The 26222-nt window shown below is 39.4% G+C and overlaps 1 protein-coding gene across 1 annotated transcript in view; it reads left to right on the forward strand.

Moving 5' to 3' along the window:
- The first annotated feature begins 23693 nt into the window (after positions 1-23693).
- Positions 23694-26222, forward strand: part of HSD17B2 (hydroxysteroid 17-beta dehydrogenase 2) — a 106059-nt gene continuing 103530 nt past the window's right edge. The window contains exon 1 of the mRNA XM_072634204.1: positions 23694-23823. Coding sequence (XP_072490305.1) covers positions 23709-23823 — 115 coding nt within the window. The 5' untranslated portion in view covers positions 23694-23708. The remainder of the gene's footprint in view (positions 23824-26222) is intronic.

Genomic DNA, 26222 nt, shown 5'->3' on the forward strand with positions numbered 1-26222 from the left:
CTGAAAGGTATTGGTAGGTTCTGTGTTATGATTTGGATATGTGCTGAGATAACATACCTCGCTACTATTGTTAACAGGTTGACAGATATTTGCCTCAGTATCCCAGCACAGGGACCTCCCACCCTATTCCGTGGTTCTACTTCATCAGTGGGCAAATCTCTTCCACATTCATTGTTTTTTCATAGTATTCAGTTTGTTTCTTTTTGTTCTTTACATTGTCATTGTGTATAGTGTTTTCCTGGTTCTTCTTGCTTTACTTTGTATCACTTTCAGGTAAGTCTTTTCATGTGTCTCTGTATTTTCATATTCGTTATTTTTTATAATTCACTTTTTTTCCATTATGTAAATGTACCACAATCTGTTCAGGCATTCCTTAATGGATGAGCATGTAATTTGTTTACTAGTCTTTGCTACTATGAAGAGGGTTGCTTTCAATTTTTTGATGTATATAGTGCCTTTTAAAAAATGGCTGGCCTATTTGGGGTACCTGTGTTCTTAGTAGTAGGATCTTTGGGTCAAAGGATATGAACATTTTAGTCTCTGTCTTAGGATAATTAAAAATAATTACCAAAATGGATAGACCAGTTCACAGCTCCACTAACAGTGTTTTTGTGCACTTGTCTTTCTCAAGGCCCTTCAAAATCAGCTATTCCAATCTTTAGTCATTTTTGTCAATGTGGGAAACAAAGGAAGGAATTCTGTTTCCACAGGGTAAAAACTCCTCCCAACTTTGAGTGGTAACTGTAATAACTTTGTATTCCTTATAGAATCTAGCACAGGACTGATCTGAGGTGAGTCAACTCACCTCTTCATGCCTTAGTTTCTCCTTTGTGTAAAGAAGGGATTATAATAGATGGTCTCTAAGCCCCACCCTCAACTCTGAATCTAGGATTCTTTGGTCCTATGACCCTAAGGAAGATGCTTAAAATATTTATAAGACAAAGCCTTTCACTGGTTCTCGTGTTGCTGTGCTGTGACCTAGCATGGTCAGGTAAAAGGTCAGAAACTTGTAAGAGACAGCAAAGAGTTAAGTTACCACAAAAGTTGCTAGCTCCTAAGGTTGCTGAATAAGTCAGATAAAGAAGTTTTCAAACTGCAGGTGGCACTAACCAATCAGAAAATGCTTAGTGGCTTTCAGAACAACCCAAGAACAGGATACAGCAGCCTAAACCAGTTGGGATCAATGACAGGGCAACCTAAAATTCCAACTGCACTTGTGCATGGCCAAAGAAATATTCACAGCAGTGGTTGTGACTATGAACATGCCAGCGTATTTCTCAATTGTAAAATATAAAAGACTCTCCATATAGAAGGCAGAAGAAAACATTTATTTAGACACCAGAAAGCCAAATTTCAGAAGCAAAATCCGTCATGGTCACCAAGAAGTTAATAAACATGATAACAGCAGGGGGCAAAGCTATTCCCAAGCCTCCCCCTCCTTAGCCAGGGCCTTCTTACAAGCAAGCTCATGAGCTCGAGCCATGACATAAGCACCTGCCTGCATCGTCTTCCCTCTGCCCTGACTGTGGTCACTCACTTCCTCCTCGTTTTGCTCCACCCTTCCTGTTCTGCCTGTTCAGCAAGCTCCTCCCACCACATGTGACTTAGGCTTCCCGATGATTTAATGGACCTATTAATGAGTGGGAAAGATTTTCTAATTCAAATGACCATTATAGCTTGCTTAATGAACCTCATGCATATAAGCAGACGCATACTGCATAAAATTATCCCTCCATTTTCTGATCACAGGTCCTATGTTGAAGCATGTTTGGTAGGAGGGAACTCACCAAGGAGTGTTGTGTAATAGATGCACCAAAGAGTTTGTGATCTGAAGGAAAGCAAACCAATTGGTCCTCTAATGGGAGGATCTGTTCTGAACTAACTGTATAAAACTCATCTCGTTTCTGTACTCAGAGATCTCCCTTCCTAAAGAGGGATTGAGCCTGCTTTTGGCCAGAAACGATTCAGTTCCTCTGAATTCTGCTTTAATAAATTTTTCCTTGATACTTCAGTGTTAAGCATGTTTCTAACAGTCAGTTTGCTGGATGTGAGGTAAAATCCCAGAACTGTTTTGATGTTTATTTCTTATTACTAGTCATTTGGAGACCTTTTTCATGTAGTTGTTAATAGTTTGTATTTCTTTTGAGAACTGTTCGTATCCCTTGGGGAATGACTTTTGTTAATTATACACATATGTATGTATGTATATTTTTGTTGTTTCCTTATATCACGCCTTTATCAGATATACTACCAAAATCATTTTTCCCAATTGGATACTTTCCTTTTATTTTTCCATGTAACTGTCTCTTATCTTGATGCCATTGTACTCATGTAGCAGGGAAATGAAATTCTGCACTCAGAACTGAGCTCTCAGCCATTAAATGAGAGATCTCCTGCCTCACTCTCTCTTCCCTCACTTAAATCCAATTCACTTGAAAGTCATGGCATTACTTTCCTGATGCCATGGTCCTCTTTGAGAATGAAGGACAAACAACAACCTGTGACTCCCCCATTGGGGATTGAACTGGTCAATTCCAGTTGGGCAATGCAGCTTTTTCCTTCCTTCCTTCCTTCCTTCCTTCCTTCCTTCCTTCCTTCCTTCCTTCCTTCCTTCCTTCCTTCCTTCCTTCCTTCCTTCCTTCCTTCCTTCCTTCCCTCCTTCCCTCTTTCCCTCCCTCCTTACTCCTCTCCCTCACATAGGGGATCATACCCTAACCGGCGGGTGCTCTGCCCAAAAGAATGTAAATTTTGATCATTGAAACCTTGCAAGATATTTTGGGGTTTATTATCTAGATTTATTTCTTAAGGACCATGCCTTAAATCCAAATCACTCTGCTTCTCATTGATTGGCCAATAATAGGTCCTAGCTCAACCCTCACTTGGTCATTGTTTGAGCCCTGATGACTCAGAGTGAGTATAAATAACAATTGTTTCTCTTTTGATCAGAAACTCTAAGGGTCTTCCCCTCCCAGATTTATTTATTACTAGATGAAACAGGCCATTCTTTGCCTCATTTATTACTTAGCCTTAATCACTGAGTGGGTGTTGTCTCAGTAAAACTGAGATCTGGGAAGGACCTTAGCTTAAAAAGGCTAAGGTCCCCCACTGCATCTGGGGCCATCTCCAGTAGTCTTGATCTATATCTTGCCACTGGACCCAGATGACTCTGGAGGAGAAAGTGAGGCTGGTGACTTTGCACAACCCTCCCTCACTTAAATCCAATTCACTTGCAAGTCATGACATCACCTTCTTGATGTCATGGTTCTCTTTGAGGATGATGGATAAAAAACACTCAGAGACCTTCTGATCCAGAGTATCCCTCTTTGGCTTCAGTTCCTCATTTCAAGCCCTTAGAGAATCCTTACTGGCCCCATCAATGTGGCCAAATTTGAGAATGAGCAGAGGGTGTCAGAAAATTGCAGAATGGCATTTGGGGAACCCTAGTTGTGCCCTCAATTGGCCTGGGCTCCTCTCCTAGGCATTTTACAGTGAGTGGGCTTCAGGGCAGCCCTGAGGAATGAAGTAGGGGGCAGGCAGAGGCCCAGCAGACTGCTCCCCACAGAATGCATGAGTCCCTCAAATCTGTTTTAAAATTCTAATTGTATCTGCCATTTCACTTTCTCTTCTATATAACATTTTTTCATTCTTCAGTATCCTGACATGGATAAACTTTTCCCTTCTCTACCTCAGATTCCTTATTTTTCTCCAACTGAAATGTCTTCCTTTTGCTTTCTTTAGGAATATTTCATTCTCCATAACAATCTGGAACATGAAGAAAAGTTCTTCGAATTCCTTCTCTAGGAGGGAAATCAGCCTACATGTGGGAGATAGACAGTAATCACCGGGCTGCGGCAGAAAAATAAACTTTGAATACTTTAGACAAGGCATTGCACTATTTCTCTTATTCTCCCTTCAAGTTGATATTTTCAGGATTTAAGAAAAAAATAAAAACCTGAACCAACTACTTGTGGGTGGATACTTCTCAACCCTGAGAGTGCAACTGAATGCAATTTTTGCATTCAATTTTTACTTCTTGACAGCTCCATTCAATTTCCTTTCCCAAGTCTCTACACACCCCCACCTACCTCCCCTTCAGCCTTGTACACACCTCCTGTTTTGTCAATATTCCTCCCTGACAAATCCATTCTGTCAGTTCATCCCCTAATTGTTCCCCTTGGCTTTTTATTACTTATCTTGCCTTGTCATCTACCTTATACTTTTAATGTTTTATTGTTTCTTTTGGGTTTCCTATATAAGCTATCACATTATTCACACACATAAATTATATATATATGCATAGATACATATATGTATATGTATGCGTACACATATATATATTTAACCTTTTTACAATGCTTATTTCTCTAAAATCTTTTCTCTTGTATCCTCATTACAGCTAGTGAAAGACTGAAATAATGGTAAGAATGTGTAGCCTTGAGTAATCCCTATTCTGTGTTGGAAAGCTTCTACGTTTCCCTTTTTTATATAACACTTACAGAGACTCAAATAATATTATAGGAACGGAAGAACTTTTTTTTGAACACACTTTATTGTTTTTTAAATGGTTATTCTATGTTGTTGAAGGTTTTTCCTGCATCTATTGAATGAGCAAATAAATGGATAAAGCACTTATTATATGCTTATTATGTGCAAAGCACACACAGGGCATACAAATAGAAATGAAACACAGGCCCTGCTCTCAAAGTGCTCACATTCTAATGAGAGAGACATCCATATACAGAAAATTTCAGCTATAAATCAGATAGAAAAGTACCAAGGTCTTTAGGGTGCAGTGGAAAGCAGATTTTAATGCTTCCTCCATACTGTCATTTTCACCAATAAAATCATGTAATTTTATGATGTTTAACTATTTGACAGTGCCAAGGACTTTGCTGGCAAGACTTTTTTTTTTTTTCTGAGTCTTCAATAGCTATGGCTATATCACCAGCAGGAGCAATTACTAGGCTACATTTCCATAGGGGAAGCGATGCTATTCAAAAGGTAAGTCCTGAACTGTCTCCATCAAGATCTGGGAAGAGAGTGTGGTCAAAGTGGTGGTGGTGGTAATGGTTTGACTTTCTTAGCACAAGCTGCTGCCTCCTCTCTCTCCTCAGTCCTTGCCGCCCCTTTATGAATCGGTAGTGGCAATGGTAGAAAAAATGGGCCAGAGTACTAATAATCATAGTTTTTAGACTATCTATCAACCTTTAGCTATTGGTACTATAAATGCACAGTCTTTGCTTGATAGCCAAATGGCTTACTCATGGGGGATATCCTTGATGAGGATAGTAGAAGGGAACAGGTAGGCTTTTTCGAATGATATAGACAGAATAGACAACAGCTTTACTGTCATAAATGGACTAAAAGGTACAGAGAATACAAGATCTCACTGTGCTTTTTGTTTGTTGATTTGTTTTTTAAAGTATCTGATTTGGTAGAGAAAAACACCTGTCTTATAACAAGGTCTTTCCCATACATATGTCAAAATCATTCAAGACTCTTTGAAAGATATAGAAATGGAAATAGCCTTGCTTGATGACCCTATGATCATTAATGTTAGGTAAGATATAAGCCAGGGAAACCTGTGATTACCATAGTGTTATCACTGCAATCTAGCACAAAGTACAAGTAATGTACCTAGATGAAATCTATAACTACTCAAAGGACTTGGACTTTATTATCCACTCAACAAAAACTGAGTAGATTAAGATTGTCTTTTTGCCTGACTGTGATGTGTAGTTTGACAATTTAAAGAATTCATCCATCAATATATATCTTAGATAGTCACTGTAAATAGATAATGAGTTAAGCCTAGAATTGAACAGGATATCAGACTAGATTGTCTTGGGGATAATGGAAAGGTCTTCTAATGGCCCCAAATTTAGCCCTGTAAACAAAGGCTCATCTTTTTCATACCAGTATCCTTCCTGTGTTGTTTATGGCTCTGACAGATGGAACACTATAACACTGAAAAACTGAAAATCAGTATCATCTAAAGGACAATGGAAAGATGAATGGTGGATGCAAGTAAAATTCCCCACATTATCAATGTGGAGTTTTAAAAGGGAAACAGAGAAAGGATGTCATTAAAAGAGTGGATGAGTGAAAATGGTCCGATGATGCATCAAGAATGAGGGATAAGTGTTGGACATCCATTTTTCCAGTCAATAGAAAGTGAGGAAGTGACTCAATGTGGCTGTATCACCTGTGGAAAACTCCTTTGAGGACCTAGAGAAGAGCTGCAAGAATAAGCAGATTTAGGTAAGTTATAATCTGCAGTTTGGAGGAAATATTCATTTTTGATGATATCACAAAGCCATTTGAGTATATTTGAAGGAATGGTTATTGAATACAGAAAAGGAAGTTGTGAACCCAAAGAACTATTGTGGCTTGATTAAGAACAGGTCATTTAAACCTATTTTTTAAAAAATGGGATTGTTAGATTATAAAGAAGTCCTGGGTTCAAATCTCCTTACATAAATTATCTCATTTGAACCTCACAACAATCCTGGCAGACAGGTAGTCCAGTTCTTATCATGTCTGTTTTATAGATGAGAAAACAGTCTCAGTAGAGTAAGTGAATTGTTAGTAACATAGGAACACAGCTAGTAGGAGAGGGGAGATTGGAGATTAAGCTGATTCCCAGTTTAACACTCTCCACTGTGCCACACCATTGTTATTGTTATTTTTTGTTATTGTGGGGGTGGTAGTGGGAATTACAGAGTGGTCTAAGGAAAACATTTCTAACAATTAGAGCAATACCAAAATGAATGTATTGTCCCAGAAGATAGTAAATCTCTCTTCTGTATTTCTTTTTTTAAAAATTTATTTATTTAAATTTTCAACATTCATTTCCACAAAATTTTGAGTTCCAAATTTTCTCCCCATTTCTCCTCTCCCCCCACCCCAAAACGCCAAGAATTCTAATTACCCCTATCACCAATCTGCCCTCCCTTCTAACATCCCTCCCTTCCCTTATCCCCATCTTCTCTTTTGTCCTGTAGGGCAAGAGAAATTTCTATACCCCATTCCCTGTATTTCTTATTTCCTAGTTGTATGCAAGAACAATACCCAACAGTTGTTCCTAAAACTTTGAGTTTCAACTTTTCTTCCTCCCTCCCTCCCCACCCATCCCCATTGGGAAGGCAAGCAATTCAATATAGGTCATATCTGTGTAGTTTTGCAAATGACTTCCATAATAGTCGTATTGTGCAAGACTGACTATATTTCCCTCCATCCTATCCTGCCCCCCATTTCTTGTATTCTCTCTTTTGACCCTGTCCCTCCCCAAGAGTGTTGACTTCTAATTGCTCCTTCCTCCCATTGCCCTCCCTTCCATCATCCCCCCCCACTCTGCTTATCCCCTTCTCCCCCACTTTCCTGTATTGTTAGATAGATTTTCATACTAATAAGAGTGTTCATTTTATTCCTTCCTTTAGTCAAATGTGATGAGAGTAAGCTTCATGTTTTTTTCTCTCACCTCCCCCCCTTTTCCCTCCCTTGGAAAGTCTTTAACTTGCCTCTTTTATGAAAGATAATTTGCCCCATTCCATTTCTCCCTTTCTCCTCCCAATATATTTCTCTCTCACCCCTTAGTTTCATTTTTTTAAGATATGATCCCATTCTATTCAACTCACCCTGTGCTCTCTGTGTGTGTGTTTGTGTGTAAGTGTGTAATCCCACCAACTATCCAGATACTGAAAAAAGTTTCAAGAGTTGCAAATATTGTCTTTCCCTGCAGGAATGTAAACAGTTCAGCTTTAGTAAGTCCCTTATGATTTCTCTTTGCTGTTTACCTTTACATGCTTCTCTTGATTCTTGTGTTTCAAAGTCAAATTTTCTTTTCAGCTCTGGTCTTTTCATCAAGAATGCTTGAAAGTCCTCTATTTCATTGAAAAACCATTTTCCTCCCTGAAGTATTATACTCAGTTTTGCTGGGTAGGTGATTCTTGGTTTTAGTTCTAATTCCTTTGACTTCTGGAATATCATATTCTATGCCCTTCAATCCCTTAATGTAGAAGATGCTAGATCTTGTGTTATCCTGATTGTATTTCCACAATACTTGAATTGTTTCTTTCTAGCTGCTTGGAATATGTTCTCCTTGACCTCTGGAATTTGGCCACAATGTTCCTAGGAGTTTTTCTTTTTGGATCTCTTTCAGGAGATGATTGGTGGATTCCTTGAATACTTATTTTGCCCTCTGGTTCTAGAATATCAGGGCAGTTTTCCTTGATAATTTCATGAAAGATGATGTCTAGGCTCTTTTTTTTGATCATGGCTTTCAGGTAGTCTCATAATTTTTAAATTGTCTCTCCTGGATCTATTTTCCAGGTCAGTTGTTTTTCCAATGAGAGATTTCACATTATCTTCCATTTTTTCATTCTTTTGGTTTTGTTTTGTGATTTCTTGGTTTCTCATAAAGTCATTGGCCTCCATCTGTTCCATTCTAATTTTTAAAGAACAATTTTCTTCAGTGAGCTTTTGAACCTCCTTTTCCATTTGGCTAATTCTGCTTTTGAAAGCATTCTTCTCCTCATTGGCTTTTTCAACTTCTTTTTCCAATTGAGTTAGCCTATTTTTCAAGGTGTTATTTTCTTCAGCATTTCTTTGGGTCTCCTTTAGCAAGGTGTTGACCCACTTTTCATGATTTTCTTGTATTGCTCTCATTTCTCTTCCCAGTTTTTCCTCCACCTCTCTAACTTGATTTTCAAAATCCTTTTTGAGCTCTTCCATGGCCTGAGACCATTGAATATTTATTTTGGATGTTTGGGGTACAGAAGCCTTGACTTTTATGTCTTTTCCTGATGGTAAGCATTGTTCTTGCTCATCCAAAAGAATGGGAGAAGATATCTGTTCACCAAGAAAGTAACCTGCTATAGTCTTATTTTTTCCCCCTTTTTTTGGCATTTTCCCAACCAGTTACTTGACTTCTGGGTCCTTTGTCAAGAGTAGGGCATGCCATCAGAGAAATGATGACATGACTTGCACTTGACTTTGCTTTTAGTGGGGGAGGGCTGTGCAGGTCACCAGCCTCACTTTCTCCTCCTGAACCATCTGGATCCAGTGATCAGATATTCATCAGGATGACTGAAGATGACTCAGGATGTACTGAGAGACCTTGGCCCCTTTAGGCCAAATCCTGTCTTAGATACTTACTGACTGTGGGACCCTGGGCAAGTTACTTAATGTTTCTCAGCCTTGGTTTTGTCATCTGTAAAATGAGGATAATAATAGAACCTACATCCCAGGGTTGTTGTGAAAATAAATTGGGAAAATATTTGTCACATGTTTTGCAAACTTTTAAGTGCTATAGAAATGCTAGCTATTATTACTAATCCTATGTGTATGTTATATACACCATATATAATATTTTGAGTAGCCAGGGGTACAGTGGATAGAGCATTAGGCTTGGAGTTAGGAAGGTTTATCTTCATGAGTTCAAATCTATCCTTAGACACTTCCTGGCTGTGTGACACTGGACAAATCACTTAACCCTTGTTGCCTCAGTTTCTCATCTGTAAAATGGGCTGGAGGAGGAAATGGCAAATTACTCCAGGGTCCTCACCGAGAAAACCCCAAATGGGATCATGAAGAATTGGACATGACTGAAACAACTCAACAAAAATATAATGTTATAACTTATATTAATGTATTGTATTTGTGCATTCAAAAACATTATTCTGAGAAGGGGTCCATAGCTTCAGCAAAAAAAAGGTTAGGAACTCCTGAAGAGGGAAAGAATACTACCTACTAATTGGGAAAATCAAGGAGAACTTCACAGAGACAGAGGCACCTGAGCTTAACCTTGAAGAAAAAGAATGATTTGGACAGGTGGAAAGGGTGCAGTTTTAGACCACTAATATTGTCCAGTGGTAGAGTGGGTGTATTATAGGAAGAACTGAATCACCCCAATATTTTCACCATAAATGAAGCCAGAAGACCAAGGGAAGTTACAGTTAAATTGTAGGATAATTTAGAGGTTCTTGGATAATCATTGAATTATCACAAACAATAATTGAGATAGAATAGAAAGAGTATAGGTACTAGAGTGAGCAGACCTGGGTTACAAGTCACTTAGACTCTTGGACCTCAGTTTCTTTACCTGTAAAATAAGGGGTGGGCTGGAGTAAGGTCTCTTTGAGGTCCTTTCCAACTTTAGATCTATGATCCAATGACCTCTAACAGATTCTGTAACTGGAGAGATGAAATTGTCTGACTTAATGGGAAAAAAAGGAAAAGGATAGAGTCTAGAATGTATTATTTTGGTAGTTGGGAATTTGGTAAACATGTTAAAAAAAGGAAGTAGTGAATAGAAAAAGACAGATTAATTAATTTTTCTTTTTTAATAGTTTTACTAGATTGGTAGATGAGGGGAATGCTAGAGGTATAATACAATATATCTAGATTTGAGTAAAGCATCTGACAAAGTCTCATGCTATTCTTGTGAACAAAACTGAGGGATGTGGGATAGATTATAGTACATTATGACAATATAAAACATTTAATGATTGCATCCAAATTTAATGGATGAAAATAAACACAGAGGAACTCCATCAGGGCACTCTAGGGACCTATTCTTGGTCCTGTGTTGTTCTTTTTTGACTTGGATGATGGCAAAGATGGCATATTTATCAAATTTCTGAGTGACACAAATCTGGAAGGAAAAGCTAGCATGTAGGATGACATAGGAGGGTTTAAAAAGATTTTTACAGGTAAAAAATGCACTGAATCCAAGATAAATTTAATAGGGATAAATATAAAATTTGGCACCAGGGTTCAAAAAATCAACTCCGCAAGTACAAGATAACTAAAAAATGGATAGATGATAATAGATAATTCCTGTGAGAATTTTAGAAAACTTCGAGCTCAATGTAAATAAACAGAATTTATTAACCCAGCACTAAGCGTACTCCCTTTCTCCTTGCCTACATCTGAAAGTTAGCACAATATTTTATTGGTGACTGGGGGAAAGTATAATGGGATTATTACTTCCAAAGTTCTGAACGCTATGATTCTTATAATGCAGAACAAGTTTGTGTTGGCATTTATGCCTGCCAGGAAGGAAGGAAAAGAAAATACATATGATCCTTGAGATCTTGGGCAAGTCACTTGCTCTCTTTGGTTTGCAGTATCCTCATCTGGGAAATGAAGAGGTTGGACGAGACAGCTTTTAAGGTTCCCTCCAACTTTGAATCTTTGAACACTCTATGAACACATTATGCAGGTATCTGTACCTAGTATAGCCGGGTATTAGAAATTTAGCCATTCCCTCTGTTCCAGCATGCCATCTTGTGGACAAACCAGTGAGCTGCAGATTTTTGGCAATCAGAATGCGACTCAGGCTGAATGTGATATATATCTCTTACCCTCAAAGGGTTTACCTTCTACCCAATTTCTGGAACCCAGCATAATACTATTGAGATAGTACTTGTTAAATCATTATCAAAGCAAACTGTCAGTTAGTGACTCCATATGTCTGTCATTTTGCTAGGCTTCAGTTTCTGGTTAACATTATTTCATTGAGAGTGAGGTGGGTGTGGAAAGATGCCAAGATTTGAAATGAATTTTGTACAGGGATACCACAAGCTAATTCATAGATTAAAAACTTTTTTTTACACCAACAGACACAGGATCATAGATTTATAGCTGGAAGAAGCTTAAAGGTAATCTAGTTTAGCCCCTTTATTTTATAGATGGGGAAACTGAGGCCCAGAGGGAGGAAAGGTATTCACCCAGGGTCACATTCATAGCAGACAACAGAGCTGGAATTCAAACCTTGGTCCTCTGAGTCTAAATCCTGTGATTTTTTTTTTTATTACAATATCCTGCTTCTTCACTCAAATTTTCTTTGTCTTTGCACAAAGTATTCTTCATTTTTCCCTCCAGAGTCTGACCCCACCTGATCTTTTCTGACTTATTTCATATTATTGCTCTATATGTGCCCTGTATTCCAGTCAAATGGAAATACTTTTTCCCCAACTGGATATTCCATTATCTTTTCTACTCCCACCCCCCCATGCCTGGACTTCATTGCCTCCTTCTATCCAAATCTTCATCTTTTTTCAAGACTCAGCTCAGGTGCTGCTACTTCAGGAAAGCTTTCTTACTCCTCATATTTCCTTGTATTTGCTTGTCTGTGTGTATGCCATAGACCCTGCAGCAGAACAGAAGCTTCTGAAGGGCAGGGGTTGCCCTTCTTTTTCATATTTGAATCCCCAGCATGCTGAATACAGTAGACCATAAATAAATGTCAGTTGTTGTACAACTCATTGGGAGGGTAGGGTTGGTTTTTGTGGTTGAATCTCCAGGAGCAGATGCAGAGTTATGTGGTCTTTAAATGGTCATTAATGAATTGTATTTTCTTCTATGACTATAATTGGCTCTTTGTGGCTTCATTCTTATTTAGAGACTCACTTTGTGGTGTAAAATCTTGATCTCTTGCTCCCTGTGACCTCGTTAGAAAACCAGCCTAAGAGGATCAGGGATGTTTATTTTCCCCAGACTGATTTTAGACCATAGCACACATTCAGCTGATGAAAACAGATGAAGGGTTTCAGTTAGTGCCTTTCCTTATAGGAAACAAGATGTTCCCTCATAATGGAACCAAGATGTGGTAGGTTACCCTCAAACTCACATTCAGGCCATGTTGGGAGGAAAGGATCAGGCGGTTGGTATGCTGGGGTAAAGTGGGAAGAAAGGTCAGTCAAGACGTCATAGAGAAGTCAATAAAGTAGAGAAGTAGTGGGATATAAGGCTGAAGACATAAACTGAGGCCAGTTTGTGAAAAGCTTCGAATATCAAGCTTTTATTATTGTTGTTGAGTCATTTCAATCGTATCTAACTCTCTGTGACCCCATTTGGGGTATTCTTGGCAAAGATACTAGAGTAGTTTGCCATTTCCTTTTCCAGCTCATTTTACAGATGAGAAAACTGAAGCAAACAGTGTTAAGTGACTTGCCCAGTGTCATGCAGCCAGTAAATGCCTGAGGCTGGATTTGAACTCAAGTTCTCCTGATTCTAGGTCCAGCGCTCTATCCACTGTGCCACTTAACTGCCCAATATCAAGCTAAGAAGCTTAAATTTTAGATTAATATCAAAGTAGCATGCTGTAGTACAATGATCTCAACTCAAATAGCACTGGAGACTTCTAATCTGTATAGAATGATCCCTTGTGCTGCATGTTGACTTAGTTTTGAAATATCAAGTTAGCTATGTATTACTATTATTATTTATTTTTTACTGTATTTTATTTTGTTAAATATTTCCCAATTACATCTGGTTCTGTCAGTGCTGGAGAATGTTGCTGCCTGCATTTTGAAACCTCCAGTGTAGTAGATAGAGAACTGGTCTTGGGTTCAAATCTTGCCTCTGACAGTGTGACTCTGAACAAGTCACAAGCACTCAGTGAACAAGGCAGTTCTCTAAGACTATAAGTTTAAACTCTTAGGGATGTTTAGCCTATAGAAAGGAAGACTTAGGTAGGACATAAGAGTCATATTCAAGTACTTTAAGGGATATATTCAAATATTTGAAAAAGAAATTTAGTTTTTTTTTCCTTTGGCTTGGTCCTGGATGTGGAGTAATAATAACTGAATTTGTATAGCACTTTAAAGTTTGCAAAAATGCATATATCATCTCATCTGAGTCTTAGAACAATTCTGAGACAGTATTATGAACATTAGTAACTAAAGATACTATTTGTCATAAAATAAGTGGGTATTGAAGATAAGCTTGAAACCCAAGACTTCTAAGTTCAGTACTCTGTAAATCGCTCTGTGCATCCTTTCTAGTATGAAGGTAATAGGAAGAGAGATTTCAACTTAACGCAGGAAAGAAAAAGCTGAAAATTAGTGCTATCCAAAAAGGGAGATGGACTGTCTGGAGAGGCAGTGAGGTCTCTATTACTGGAAGTATTTAAGCGGAAGCTAGATAACCACCTTTTAGTGATAATGTAGACAGGGTCCGTGATTTGGGCAAAGATCAAGTTAGATAATCCTTGAGTCTGTGTTTTGAGGTTAGAGTGAAGAGGTCAGGAGAGTGTGTGCCTTGAAAGAAAAATCATTTCTCACATTACATTCCTTTTCAATCTGTTTTTTAAAGGTACTTCAGGATTGGGAAACTGACTCAAGTCCACTTAGCCCCATCAACTTGCCTTTACGGACCAGGGGTGTCCAATGCCTAGTTATGATGGCTGATGGAGCTTTCTTCTGCTGAATCCCAAGGAAGGGAACTGTGTCTTTAAGAAAAGCCCTTATCTAGAGATCCACATTTAGAATAAACTAATTTACATGGTAACTGTTCACATTGCAAAATAACTTTTCTTTTTATAGAAGAATCTATCGCAGAAAGATCCTTCTAAGAAGTGAGCTTCCTTGTTGTCTTTCAAGGTTATTGCTTGTGCTTTGTTCTCCAAAAAGATCAATGATATCATGAGGGTGATGTCCTGACCTGCAATTGAATTGGATTTAAGTGAGGCAGAGCTGGGCAAAGTAGTCATTCTCTGCTCCAGAGCCCCCAAAGTCCAGTGGCAATATAAGAGTCAAGGTGACTGGTGATGGCCCAGCTCTGACTTATAGGGCAATGTGGACATGGGATTTGGCTTAGCATGTTTGGTACTGGAGGGGAGTAGTGGAGAGGCAAGTTTAGATTTGATGTAAGGAAATACTTCCTAACAATCAGCTGCCCAGACAGATAGGGAGTTCCCTCTAATAACTGAGTTTCCAAGGAAAGGTTAGATGACTACTTACTGAGTATGTTTTAGAGAAGATTCTTGTTCAGGTAGAGTTGGATTAGGTGGAGATTGCTTCTAATTCTGAGATTCTCTGATTCTGTGAAAAAATTCTCTGATTATTTTCTGTGAAATATTGTTATGCTAATGGAAGCCCAGCTTTAGAGTCAGGAAGATCTGGGTTCAAGTCCTTCTTATGACATATGGCAGCTGTACGATCATAGGCAAGTTAATTAACCTCTTAGTGCCCTAGCCTGGTCTCTAAGACTGTGAGTTAGAGACAGATTGACAACTTTTGTAGGTGGAAGCAGTTTCCATAATGGGAGTTCCCCACAGTAATGAAATCATAGATCTAGACCATTGTAATCTTTCAGTAAAATGCTTGTTGGCATAAAGCATGGAGTGTTAGTCTCTCATATCTCCTTATGACAGCTCATAAATACCATATCTGACATGCAGTAAGCTTTTAGCAAATGTTGTTGGATGTGTGATTAAATGTCTCACAGCTAGCCATCCTGTGGCTCATTTAAATCATTCTTTAGCTCAGGGATTCTGCACCTTTTTCTGTGTCTTGGACCCCTTTGGCAGTCTGGTGAAGCCTCTAGACTCCTTCTCAGAACCACGTTTTTAAATGCATAAAAGAAAATATACAGGATTGCAAAAGAAACCAGTTGTAATGAAATATAATTACAACACAATTCTTAAAAACAAGTTCATGGATCCCAGATGAAAAGTGCCTAACCTAGACCAATGTATTAGACATTCCTTGGGTTCTTTTAATTACTCCGTATCATGATTTGAATTAATAACCCAGGTTTTTGACCATAGTGCTCTAACCAACCTATGCAAACAGATGCCACTGCGTCATTCCTTTCAACCAAGAAAAGACAGGGCACCTAGAGAAGCAGCCTGGCAAGATGGAAAGGACAAAGGAGTCAGAGTCAGAATATAGGGGTTTAAGTCTTGGCTCTTTCTATGCAGCTTTGTGTATGTCACTTAATGTTTCAGACCCTCAGCTTCCTCAGCTATAAAAATGAGGATGGTAACAATACTAGTAATAATAGTTAGCATTTATAAAGCACTTACTGTGTGCTAAGCACTTTACAATTATTATCTCATTTGATCCTCACAACAATTCTTGGAGTTGGGTTCTATTATTAGATCCATTTTACACATGAGGAAATGGAGGCAAACTGGAGTTAAGTGACTTGCCCGGGGTCATGTAGCTAATGAGTGCTTGAAGCTCAATTTGATTCCATTTCTTTCTGACTCCAATCCCACTGCTCTATCCACTAAGCTGCCTTCCTCCTGATATTGTCTCCTTTATAGTTCTGACATTTTGATACTGCCTCCATCGTGTTTTGAAGAAAGCACTTTAGGCAGCATGACACAGTGGAAGGAGTCCAGGATTTAGAGTCAGAGGACACAAGTTCTATGGCTTACTACCTGTGTAACCTTGGGCAAATGATTTACCCTCTCTGGACCTCATTTCTTCATCCATACAATAACTAGATGGCCTCTAAGGTTCTTTCCAGTTCTAAATGTTTGATCTGATCCCTGACAGTTAGAAACCTGTTACCTTGTGAAACTGAATTTTTTCTTTTTATTCTAACATTATTTTGGTAAATAGAGTATGGCTATAAAATAATGAGGCTGTCTTCTTGGGAAGGCATTTCCCACAGAGAATCCAAGTATGTTTGAGGAAAAGCAGTAATGCTGGAATAAATGAGTAGCCTTCCAACAGGCTCTCTTTGAAGGAAATACATTTCATTTGGTTGAATAAGACAGTAAAATTCAGAACTATTAGCAAAAAGATGTTGTTAGAATGAGATAGAGTCTGGCGTCATTTATGAAAAAAGTTTCCTAATGATCAGAGGTGTCTAAAAGTGGAATATGCTGCCTTGTGAGGGATTGATGAATTCCACGTCTCTGGTGGTATTCAGGAAGTTTTTGGATCGTTGTTTATGAGGGATGAAGTAAAGAGGACTGATGTTCAGGTGGGAGTTCAACTAGATGACTTCTGAAGTCTCTTCCAGTTTTGAAATGTGATTTTGTGATAATAAAGATGCAAACAAAAAGGGGTGTGGGTGTGAGAGAAGGCCGGGTGGGCAAATGCAACTTTCTATAGAGATGTTGTGAGGAAGTTTTCCAGGATGAAAAAGATTTATTCCTGGTAGATGTCTTTTTGTTAAGGAATCATGGTGGAAGAAGAACTGAATGTTGAATTCAATTCAGCTTAGATTCAAATATCTGCTGCTTTTATTGGTGTGACCTTAGAGTGGTTCCCTCCTCTCTCTGGGCCTCAGTTTATTTTTCTGTAAGATGCACGGAGTTTTTTGTGTGTGCCAACTCTAAATTGATAACCCTATGACTCCACCTTTAAGGTTCCTTTCAGCTCTAGATCCTTCCACTCCACTGATTTCAGTCCCACCAACTCTTTCCCCGTAATGGAATTTGGACAGCTACTGCTACCACCAAACATGGCCACTAGGAGTCCCCCCACCTATCCTGACCAACATGTAGTAAGGTTTCAGTTTAATTAAGACTGGACAGATTGGATTTTTTCCAAAAGGAACTTCGATAGAAAAGGCAGGGGAAAAAACGTAAATAACAGAGCATGAAATTGGATAAGCTTGAAGAGCACAGAGTGCTTATCCTAACTTAACTAAAGCTTATCCACAGACTGGTCTGGACTAGCAGTACACAGGAAACTCAGCCACTCTTTTTGCATTCCCCTACCCTTTCATGACCTTTTCCTCAAGACAACCTGGAGAAGGAGGGTAGGTCCAACATTAATATGCTTAGACTTCCACCTTCATTTGAGTTGGGAGGTCTGATGTCAGTCCTTCCCAGAACCTACTTCCCTAGATAAGTCCTTGGTGTGGCCCTCTGATTATGCCCCCTGGTTTCTGATTGTGCCAGACTTCTTTGAAGCCCCAGTGGCAATATCTGTTCCTGTCCTCATCATGGATTCACAGAATCATACAATTGAAAGGGATTACCAGCACCAACTCTTATCTCAAGCACTACCAAACTTCTCCAGAACATGCCTGACAAATGTACTTTTGAAGACCTTCAGTGATGGGAAGCTCACTCTTCAATAAAGATTCAGTTCAACAAATAACTCAGTGCTTATTCTGTGTAAGGCATTGTGGATAAAAATGCAAAAAGGGGCACAGCCCTTGAGTGTGGGGAGTTTTGATTAGGTTTATCTTCTAAAGCAATCTTTTCCACTTTAGGAGAGGTAAATTGTTAACAAGTTTTTCATTATGTTCAATGGAAATCTGACTTTCTCAACCCTCTTGCTACTCAAGTCCTGCTCAAATGAAAAAGCTGAGTAGCATCTAGAGCCATGAAACCTTAGGGTCCTCTAACTACCCAATGTAAGAATTAACCTCCCAGTATTCCTGAAAAATAGTTAGCCAGCATCTAAATCCTTTTTTATATTGACTCTAAATCTGCCTCCCTGTAACTTTCAGAAATAAAAATCATCATGATAGCATTTGTCTAGCACTTTAAGATTTGCAAAATGTTTTTACAAATATCTCATTTTAATCTTCACAATTACCCTGGAGGGGAGGTGCTGTTATTTCCCCCATTTTATAGATAAGGAAAATGAGGTTAAGTGACTTGCCCAGGAATCACACAACTAGTAAGTATTCGAGAAAGGACTGAGGAAAGATTTGAACTCAGGTTTTCCTGACACCAAGCCCAGTGCTCTATCCAGCTAGCCACCCTGCTACCTACCTGCCTGGATGCATTTCTCTTCAGGATGCTGGCCTTAAACTCTCTCACGCATTAGTTCTAATGTTCTTTCTGGTGAAGTTTCTTGTGCTGAGGATCCAGGGAAGATTTCCACTTTGGGAGGTGTAGACATTCTCCCAAGGGTATGTTTGGGTAGGAAGGATTGGAGTGGTATGGGGAAAAACAGGGGTAGGTAAATGCCTATTAGGGTATATTGGTGTTCAGGGAAGACTAGTACTTCTGGTGTGAGAGCTGCTGAGCCCTTTTCAGGGCTGCTTTTCACACTTGGTGTCACTCAGCTCCCACCTGTGGCTCCAAGAAGCTATAGGTGGCCACATCCTAGTAAACTGTTTTGGTAGATGGGCTACACCAGGCTAAGGATAACTGGGAGGGGTGTCTAGCTTAAGCATGTAAAGACCTCTCCTGGTGGAATGGGTATATGAGAACAATTTACTCCATTGACCATGAAGGTGACTGAAGCGGGTAAAGTAGTTACACATTAAAGATGCCAGGCTCACCCAGTACATCCTGAGCCATTCCCAGTTGTCTTGACTTGTTTGCCACTGGACTTTGATAACTCTGGAAGAGAGAGTGAGGTCAATGACTTTGTGCAACTCTGCCTCACTTAAATCCAATTTATGCATGAGTCAAAAGATAGAACCCATGCCATTTTACCATTTTTACTTACCTCAAAGTCCTGTGGCAACAGACAAATGACAAAGTAGAAGGTGTGGATACACTAGGAGTTATAGTCACAACTCTGCACACAGGTGGCCCAGCCATAAGGTCATCATCTCACTGGACTGAAGCAGTAGTGGGATTTCACAGCTCCCTGGGTGTCTGAGCAGTTATTTTTTATAGGACCACACTTCTCACCTCCTGGTATGAGGAAGGGTCTAGAAAAGGTGCTCTAAAAATTGTCTGCTTCATCTAACCTAAAACTGGCCTGCTTACCATGGCAGGCAGGGATCCTAACCTGCAGAAAAAATACAAAAAAGTACAAAAATTTTTGCAAGGATGATTCTACTCATCATTGGTACATGAAATGTGTACAAGCTTATGGACAGTAAGAAATCCATAGACCTGAAAGATGAACAGCTCTTGTGAGAGAACCCTGCAGGTATCACATCCAAATAGCACTCCTGAGTGAAACAAGGTGGGCAAATGGAGACCAGCTTACCCAAGTTGGAACTGGCTGCAGTGATGAGGAACATCATGAAGCTGGCATAGTTTTCACAATCAAAACTAATCTAGTCAGAAAACTTCCCAAAAGGAGCGACTGACAGGCTCATGACAGTGCAATTGCCCTTTTTAGGAAAGTTCCATACTACTATCAGCAGTAAGTATGCTCCCACTATGACAAACCCTGATGAGGTCAAGGACAAATTTTATGAAGACCCGGACACCCTCATCGTCAATACGCTGAAAGAAGAAAAGTTTGTAATTCTGGGTGACTTTAATGCCAGAGTAGGCACAAACTATTAGACTTGGCAGAAAGTTCTTGGGAAGAATGGAGTTGGAAACAGTAAGAGCAATGGTTACTTACTACCAAAGACTTGTGTATCTCTTGACCTTATCACCAACATAAAATTTTATTGTATTTAGGTAAATTTTGTGGAGACACCATTTCAGCAAACATTGGCATTTAATAGACTATGTCATTGTAAGGAGAAGAGACAGACAGGATGACATGAGAATGATGAAGGTGATGTGCTGTACAGAGTGCTGGACTAATCCTAGACCTATCCTCTCCATGCTAAATATTTACATTTAGCAAAAGCAATAGCCCCAGGGCAAGATGACTACCAGAAGACAATGTCAACAGATTAGAGTGCTTCACCTAGTGTGAAAAGTTGGTTGCTAACTTGGAGGGAAAGCTGAGCCAACACGTGGTTGGTTACAGTGGAGTAGAAAGGAGTAGGCAGCTTTCAGAGATTTGGTGTACAGCTGTATTTACTCATCTGGGTCAGAATACTAAAAAGCATCAATATTGGGTTTGTTTAAAATGATGGGGAAATTCAGAAGCTGCTAAACAAGAAACGAGACCTCCACAGAGTTTACCAGTAGGATAGTTCATTTGTCTCTAAAAGGTAATATTGAATTCCATCAAAAGTAAAGTGTAAGTGAGGCTTAGAGAGATGTAGGATTCTTGGCTCAGTAAGAAGGCAGATGAAATTCAGTTTTATTCTGATAGTAGCAATCCAAAGTGTTTTTATGATGCTCTTAAAGCTATTTATGGGCAAGAGACCTATGGTGCATCTCAACTACTCAAGGCTGATAGAGCCACATTGTTTAGTGATAAGGACATGATCCTGGAATGATAGGTTGAACACTTCCATAGCATACTTAACAGATTTATCATCAACCAATGTTGAAGCCACTGATCATACACCTTAGGTTGAAGTCGATTGATTCTTTAGCTGAACTTCCAACTGAAGAAGAGATTTTGAAGGCCATTAAGCTCCTCTTGTGTGGCAAAGCACTGTTGTTGCTTCTATTCCAGCTGAGATTTACTAAGTGGAGGTTGGTTGGGAGAGTCCTCTGCTTGTACAAAAACTGACTGAAATCCGGGTTATATGGTAAAAGAAGGTTATCCCCCAGGAGTTCAAGGATGCCTTTATTATCCATCACTATAAAGGAAATGGAAATAGGTTGTCCTGAGACAATCACAGGGGGCTCTCTGTCTTAGTCATTGTTGGCAAGATTTTTGCCAGAGTCCTCCTTAATAGGCTGATCCTTCACCTGGAAGATGATCATATACCCAAGAGCCATTGTGACTTCAGAAAGGGCCGAGGAACTGTCAATATGGTGATTGCTTCCCCACAACTTCAGGAGAAATGCCAGGAGCAGAATAGAGGTCTGAACACAACATTCATTGATCTGACCAAGGCCTTTGATACTGTTAGTCAAGACAGCTTGTGGAAGACCATGGCAAAATTTGGTTGCCCTGAGTTCATCAGTATTGTACTCCAGTTCCACAATGGTGTGTTTGCATGGATTCTGGATAATGGATGATGCCCTTGTGGAGTGGAGTGAAGTCACCAGTGGAGTGAAGCAGGGATATGTGCTTGTTTCCATGCTTTTTAGCATGAAGTTTTCAGCAGTGCTGTCGGACACCTTCAATAAGTAAATTATTTAATTTGAAAAGTCTGTAGGCCAAGACTAAAGTGGAGAGAGAGTTGGTGAACAAAATTTTGGTTGTATATGATTGTGCACTCAATGAAGCCTCTGAGGCTGAGATATAACAGAATTTGGATTGTCTGCTATTTGTGCCAATTTTGGCCTAACAATTCATACCAAGGAAACAAAAGTTCTCCACCAGCCAACACCACACCATCCATACCTGGAACCCTGGGTTACAGCAAATATAGAGATTTTGAATGCTGTAGATAAGTTCACTTACCTTGGCAGTGTATTTTCCAGAGATGTACACATAGATTATGAGGTTGCCATACACATTGTCAGAACTGGCTTAGTGTTTGGGAGACTGAAGGAAAATCTGGGAGTGAAGAAGTATTAGGCTGCCTACCAGACTGAAGATTTACAGAGTCATTGTGCTGACCTTGTTGTATGTCTGTGAAATCTGGACACTATACCACCAGAGACATGCCAGGAAACTGAGTCACTTCCATCTGAATTTTCTTAGGAAGATTCTGAAGATCACCTGGCAAGATAAGGCACTGGACTCTGAGATCCTTTCTCCATCTGAACTGCCAAGCATTTAAACTCTACTGCAGTGAACACAACTTAAATGGGCTGGCCATGTTCAAATGCCAAACATGCATTTGCCTAAAAGACTATTTGACAGAGAACTCACACAAGGCCAAATGTACATTTGCCTAAAAGACTATTTTACAGAGAACTTACACAAGAAGTGATATAAGGATACTCTCAAGGTCTCTCTTAAGAACTTTGGAATTGATTGTGAGGCACTGGAGATCCTGGCCCAGAACTGCTCAACATAGTGGACCTGCATCAAAGAAGGCACCCTCCTCTGTGAGCAAATAGCTTGACCCTGACAGAGTGACATCATTTTGGTTCTTTTTAGGCATGAAGGAAAACAGACAACCAGATGCCTAATCTTAAAATCTTTGTAAAGTCAATAAAAAGCAATGCTCCAATCTTTCTTCCAATCAGTCTTGCTATCTATAAAAAATCTTTTACCTCTGTCTGTATTAGGGTCAGCTAAATTGTGAAAGCCACAATATGTCCTATAATGTCTTGTTTGAAGTTACTATACCCCACTTTAAGTCATCATGTATAAGGAGATAATGATATGTTTATTATTCAGGATTTTTTAAAACTACAAATGTTGTCTTTGTTGAATGAATTGACTTTGCTTGTTAGAAAATGTTTTGAGGAAAAGCTTTGATTTTTTTAAGCAAAGGACTATTGTCTTTGTACCAAAGAACATGTCTCAGGTCATTCCCTCTGGCAGTGGATAATTATTGCTACATAAAGAGAATTCCCTTAAGATACTTGGAGTTCCCATTGAATGAACATTTTTTGGCTTACCTGTGCAATTTATTGTTTTCTGCTATTTTTTTTTACTTCCCTAAACTGATAATATCTTCCCATATTTCCAAAAATTATACCTTCATAAATTGATACCTTTGTCTTATCATTTAACCAATCACATCCCTAGAATCTCTGCTGTAGTTCATTTGTTTTTCAGTCATGTCCAACTCTTTGTGACTCCTTTTGGGATTTTCTTGGCAAAGACACTGGAGTGGTTTGCTATTTCCTTGCCCAACACATTTTGCAGATGAGGAAAATAAGGAAAATAGTTACATAGTGTCTGAGGCCAGATTCGAACTCAGGAAGATGAGTCTTCCTAACTCCAGGGCTGGCATTCTATGCACTGTGCAACCTAGCTGTCACTAGACAAATTTCCTGGCACTGAAAAACCGTAACACCACAGATATGTATCAGAAATGGGACTTTTTCTATATGTAAAGAAAGTCAGGGATAGATAAGAGAGGTAATGAGGTATTAATGTGCTGAAAAAGAAAAAACATGTCTAAGCATATCATCCTTTTACTAAGTGTGTGGGAGTTATCATTGAATTGGAAGTTTAGTTGACTGTTAAGTCTACTAAGCCTTACACACAGTTGAAATTGTTTGAAAGTTCACAGCAATCCAGGCATGAACTAGCTTTGTGGAATGTGACCCTTATACTTCTACCAGGAGACAGAGGGAGATTGTCTCTCTTCTCTAACCCCTAGAATTGGCCATTATGTCCTGCAGTGGAGCTGCTTGCTCAGGAGGAGCTGTGTTCAGAAGGGAGCAGTTGAAAGACCAAAGCATTTTGAGACATGGACAGACACAGATAAAGAGTAGCAGTATTCAAGGTAGGAAGCAGCTTCAAGGAATATAACCTCTGGCAGCAAAGAAGAGTACTGACTGTACATTTATGAGAGAAAGTTGAGCTGTGGAGAAGGGCAGATACTGCCCAGGAGAGACATCGTACTTGGGGAGAGCTGTGTGAGCAAGTACCTCATAGGAAGGGAAGAACATTAGGGTCCTGCAGTCCCAGAGGTGCAAATTGCCTTGGACACATGTACTCCCAATTTGTGTGCCTTACTGTCCACATTTCCCACAGGTGCTGTATCTTTGGGAGAGTGCACCCCAGGTTTATAAGGTGAATGTTGTATAACTACCATTCTTACTATGTGGTCTTAGTGCATGCTTCTGCTTTGATTCGGTCTACTGGTTTACTATTGAAGGTATGCTCACTTGTAAGAACTTGTGAGCTATAGTTTGTTTAGGTCCATATACTTATCCCTTTTATCCTGGGAATAGTTAATCTTCTGGTGACCTAGCCTGCTAATCTATGGGGGCCAGTTGGGGAGGTAGCCAAGAGGGATCGTTACCTGTATAAAAGGAGAAAGTTTGAGAACCTCCTTGGATATTGCCACCCTAGCCCTGGTATTGTCACTTCCACAAACCCTATTTGTATTTGGCATTCCCCATTAATTATCAAGGGGATCTTCTACTCACCACAAGCTGACCATAGTCCTCTATCCTGTTCAAATAGCTAGTGGAGATCCAACTTGAGATACAGATCTGAGGAACCATAGCACCCCCGTCTCCAGTCCTCCGGAGATCTCTGCTGGGTTGTTATTAAGAACATCCTTCAACAAAACTTTATTAGAAAATGTCAGTTCTATATGTGAGCTATTTCTTTCTTCCCCCATGTGGCAGCTAGCCTACCACAAGACCGTTCATTTAGAGAGCAATTGGTGCTAATGTAGGGAATAATATAGAAAAGAGAACTGGATCAATTTTCCTTTTCAATAATTCTTGTTAACCCCTGAAATGAGACTACTTCTCTGTCTCTTTATCATTCACACCATAATCACCCTAGTGGGGGCCCTTGTCACCTCTTGTTCAGATCTTGCCCAGACTTTTGCAGAGAGACTCCTAATTGGTCTCCTTGCTTCCAGCTTCCCCCCTCTCCAGGTCATTCTTTACAAACTGCCAAATTTATATTCTTGAAGTGACACATCATTCCCCTGCATAAGAAGTTGCAATAGCTCCCTATTTCCCCTAGAATAAAATACAAACTCACTTTGGAATATTTAAAGCCTTTCACAGTCTCCATCTTAACTTTTTGGTCTGCGTCAGACTGATTTACTTGCTGTACTCTTTAAATAACATTCCATCTCCCATCTCCATGGCTTTACATAGACATCCTAATGCCTCAAAGGCTCTCCCCAACCCTCTCTACCTCTTTGAAACCTAGCTTTCTTTAAAGTTCACTAAAAAGGGTCTTTTCTTGAATTTTCTCCTCGTTAGCATTTTCTCCAAATACCTTGGTATTTGTTTTGTCTATATCCTATATTTACTACATATAATTTCTCCTCAGTAGAATGTAAGTTTCTTCAGGAACAAGACTTTTTTGTCTTTGCATTCCCAGTGCTTTGCCTATTGCCTGTCACATAGTAGGTATTTAACAAATGGCTGTTGAATTAGATGAAATTATTTTGATTTCAACAAAAATGATTGATAAAAGCACAATTAAAATGTTCCCATTGGAGAATATAATTTAAATGAATTTAAATACATTAAATCAAGGACAAAATGATGCTAACAAATGTATAATCTGCCCTTCATGCTTTAATTGACTTTGATTTGAAATTGGCAGGCACAGAATTTCCCACTTAGCTATAGCTATTCTGTGAGTAAAATGCATCATGGGGAGGTATAGTGTGGGGATGTTCTTCGGATAGCAGTTAACATTTCCCATCAGATCATCCTAATTGTTGGCACCAATTCTCTTTAGATCTAGGTTGCTAAGACCAATCAAAGTGGCAAGGACAGTTTTAATGCTTTAGGCTTGGGAGCTAGAAGAAGGGAAATGGAGTCCAGTAACTGGGTTCAGTTGAAGTAATCTGGCAGTGGGGTGGGGAAGTGGGGTAGGGAGCAAAGAATTGACTTCAGAGAGGAGTCAACAGGGCCAGAAGGGTCAGGTATGTATGGCAGGTCAGGCAAGCAAGAGATCAGGTTCACAAAAGAGATCAGAGTCCCCAAAACCAGGAAGTGTGGCTCTGAGGGAGGCTGGATCACATGGGACTTAAGGCACAACAGAGGAAAAAAAGATGTTCTAGGCCAGAACAGTTGGTGAGGTTATACCTCAGAAACAGAATTTAGAGTTAGGTAAGATCTTGGGGATCATTTAATCTGTCCCCTCATTTTATAGATAGGGAAACTGAGGCTGCCTCAAGGTCTACTAGTTAGGGGATCTGTT

Source organism: Notamacropus eugenii, chromosome 1 (genome assembly GCF_028372415.1).
Source record: "Notamacropus eugenii isolate mMacEug1 chromosome 1, mMacEug1.pri_v2, whole genome shotgun sequence".
In the NCBI taxonomy this organism is placed as follows: Eukaryota; Metazoa; Chordata; class Mammalia; order Diprotodontia; family Macropodidae; genus Notamacropus; species Notamacropus eugenii.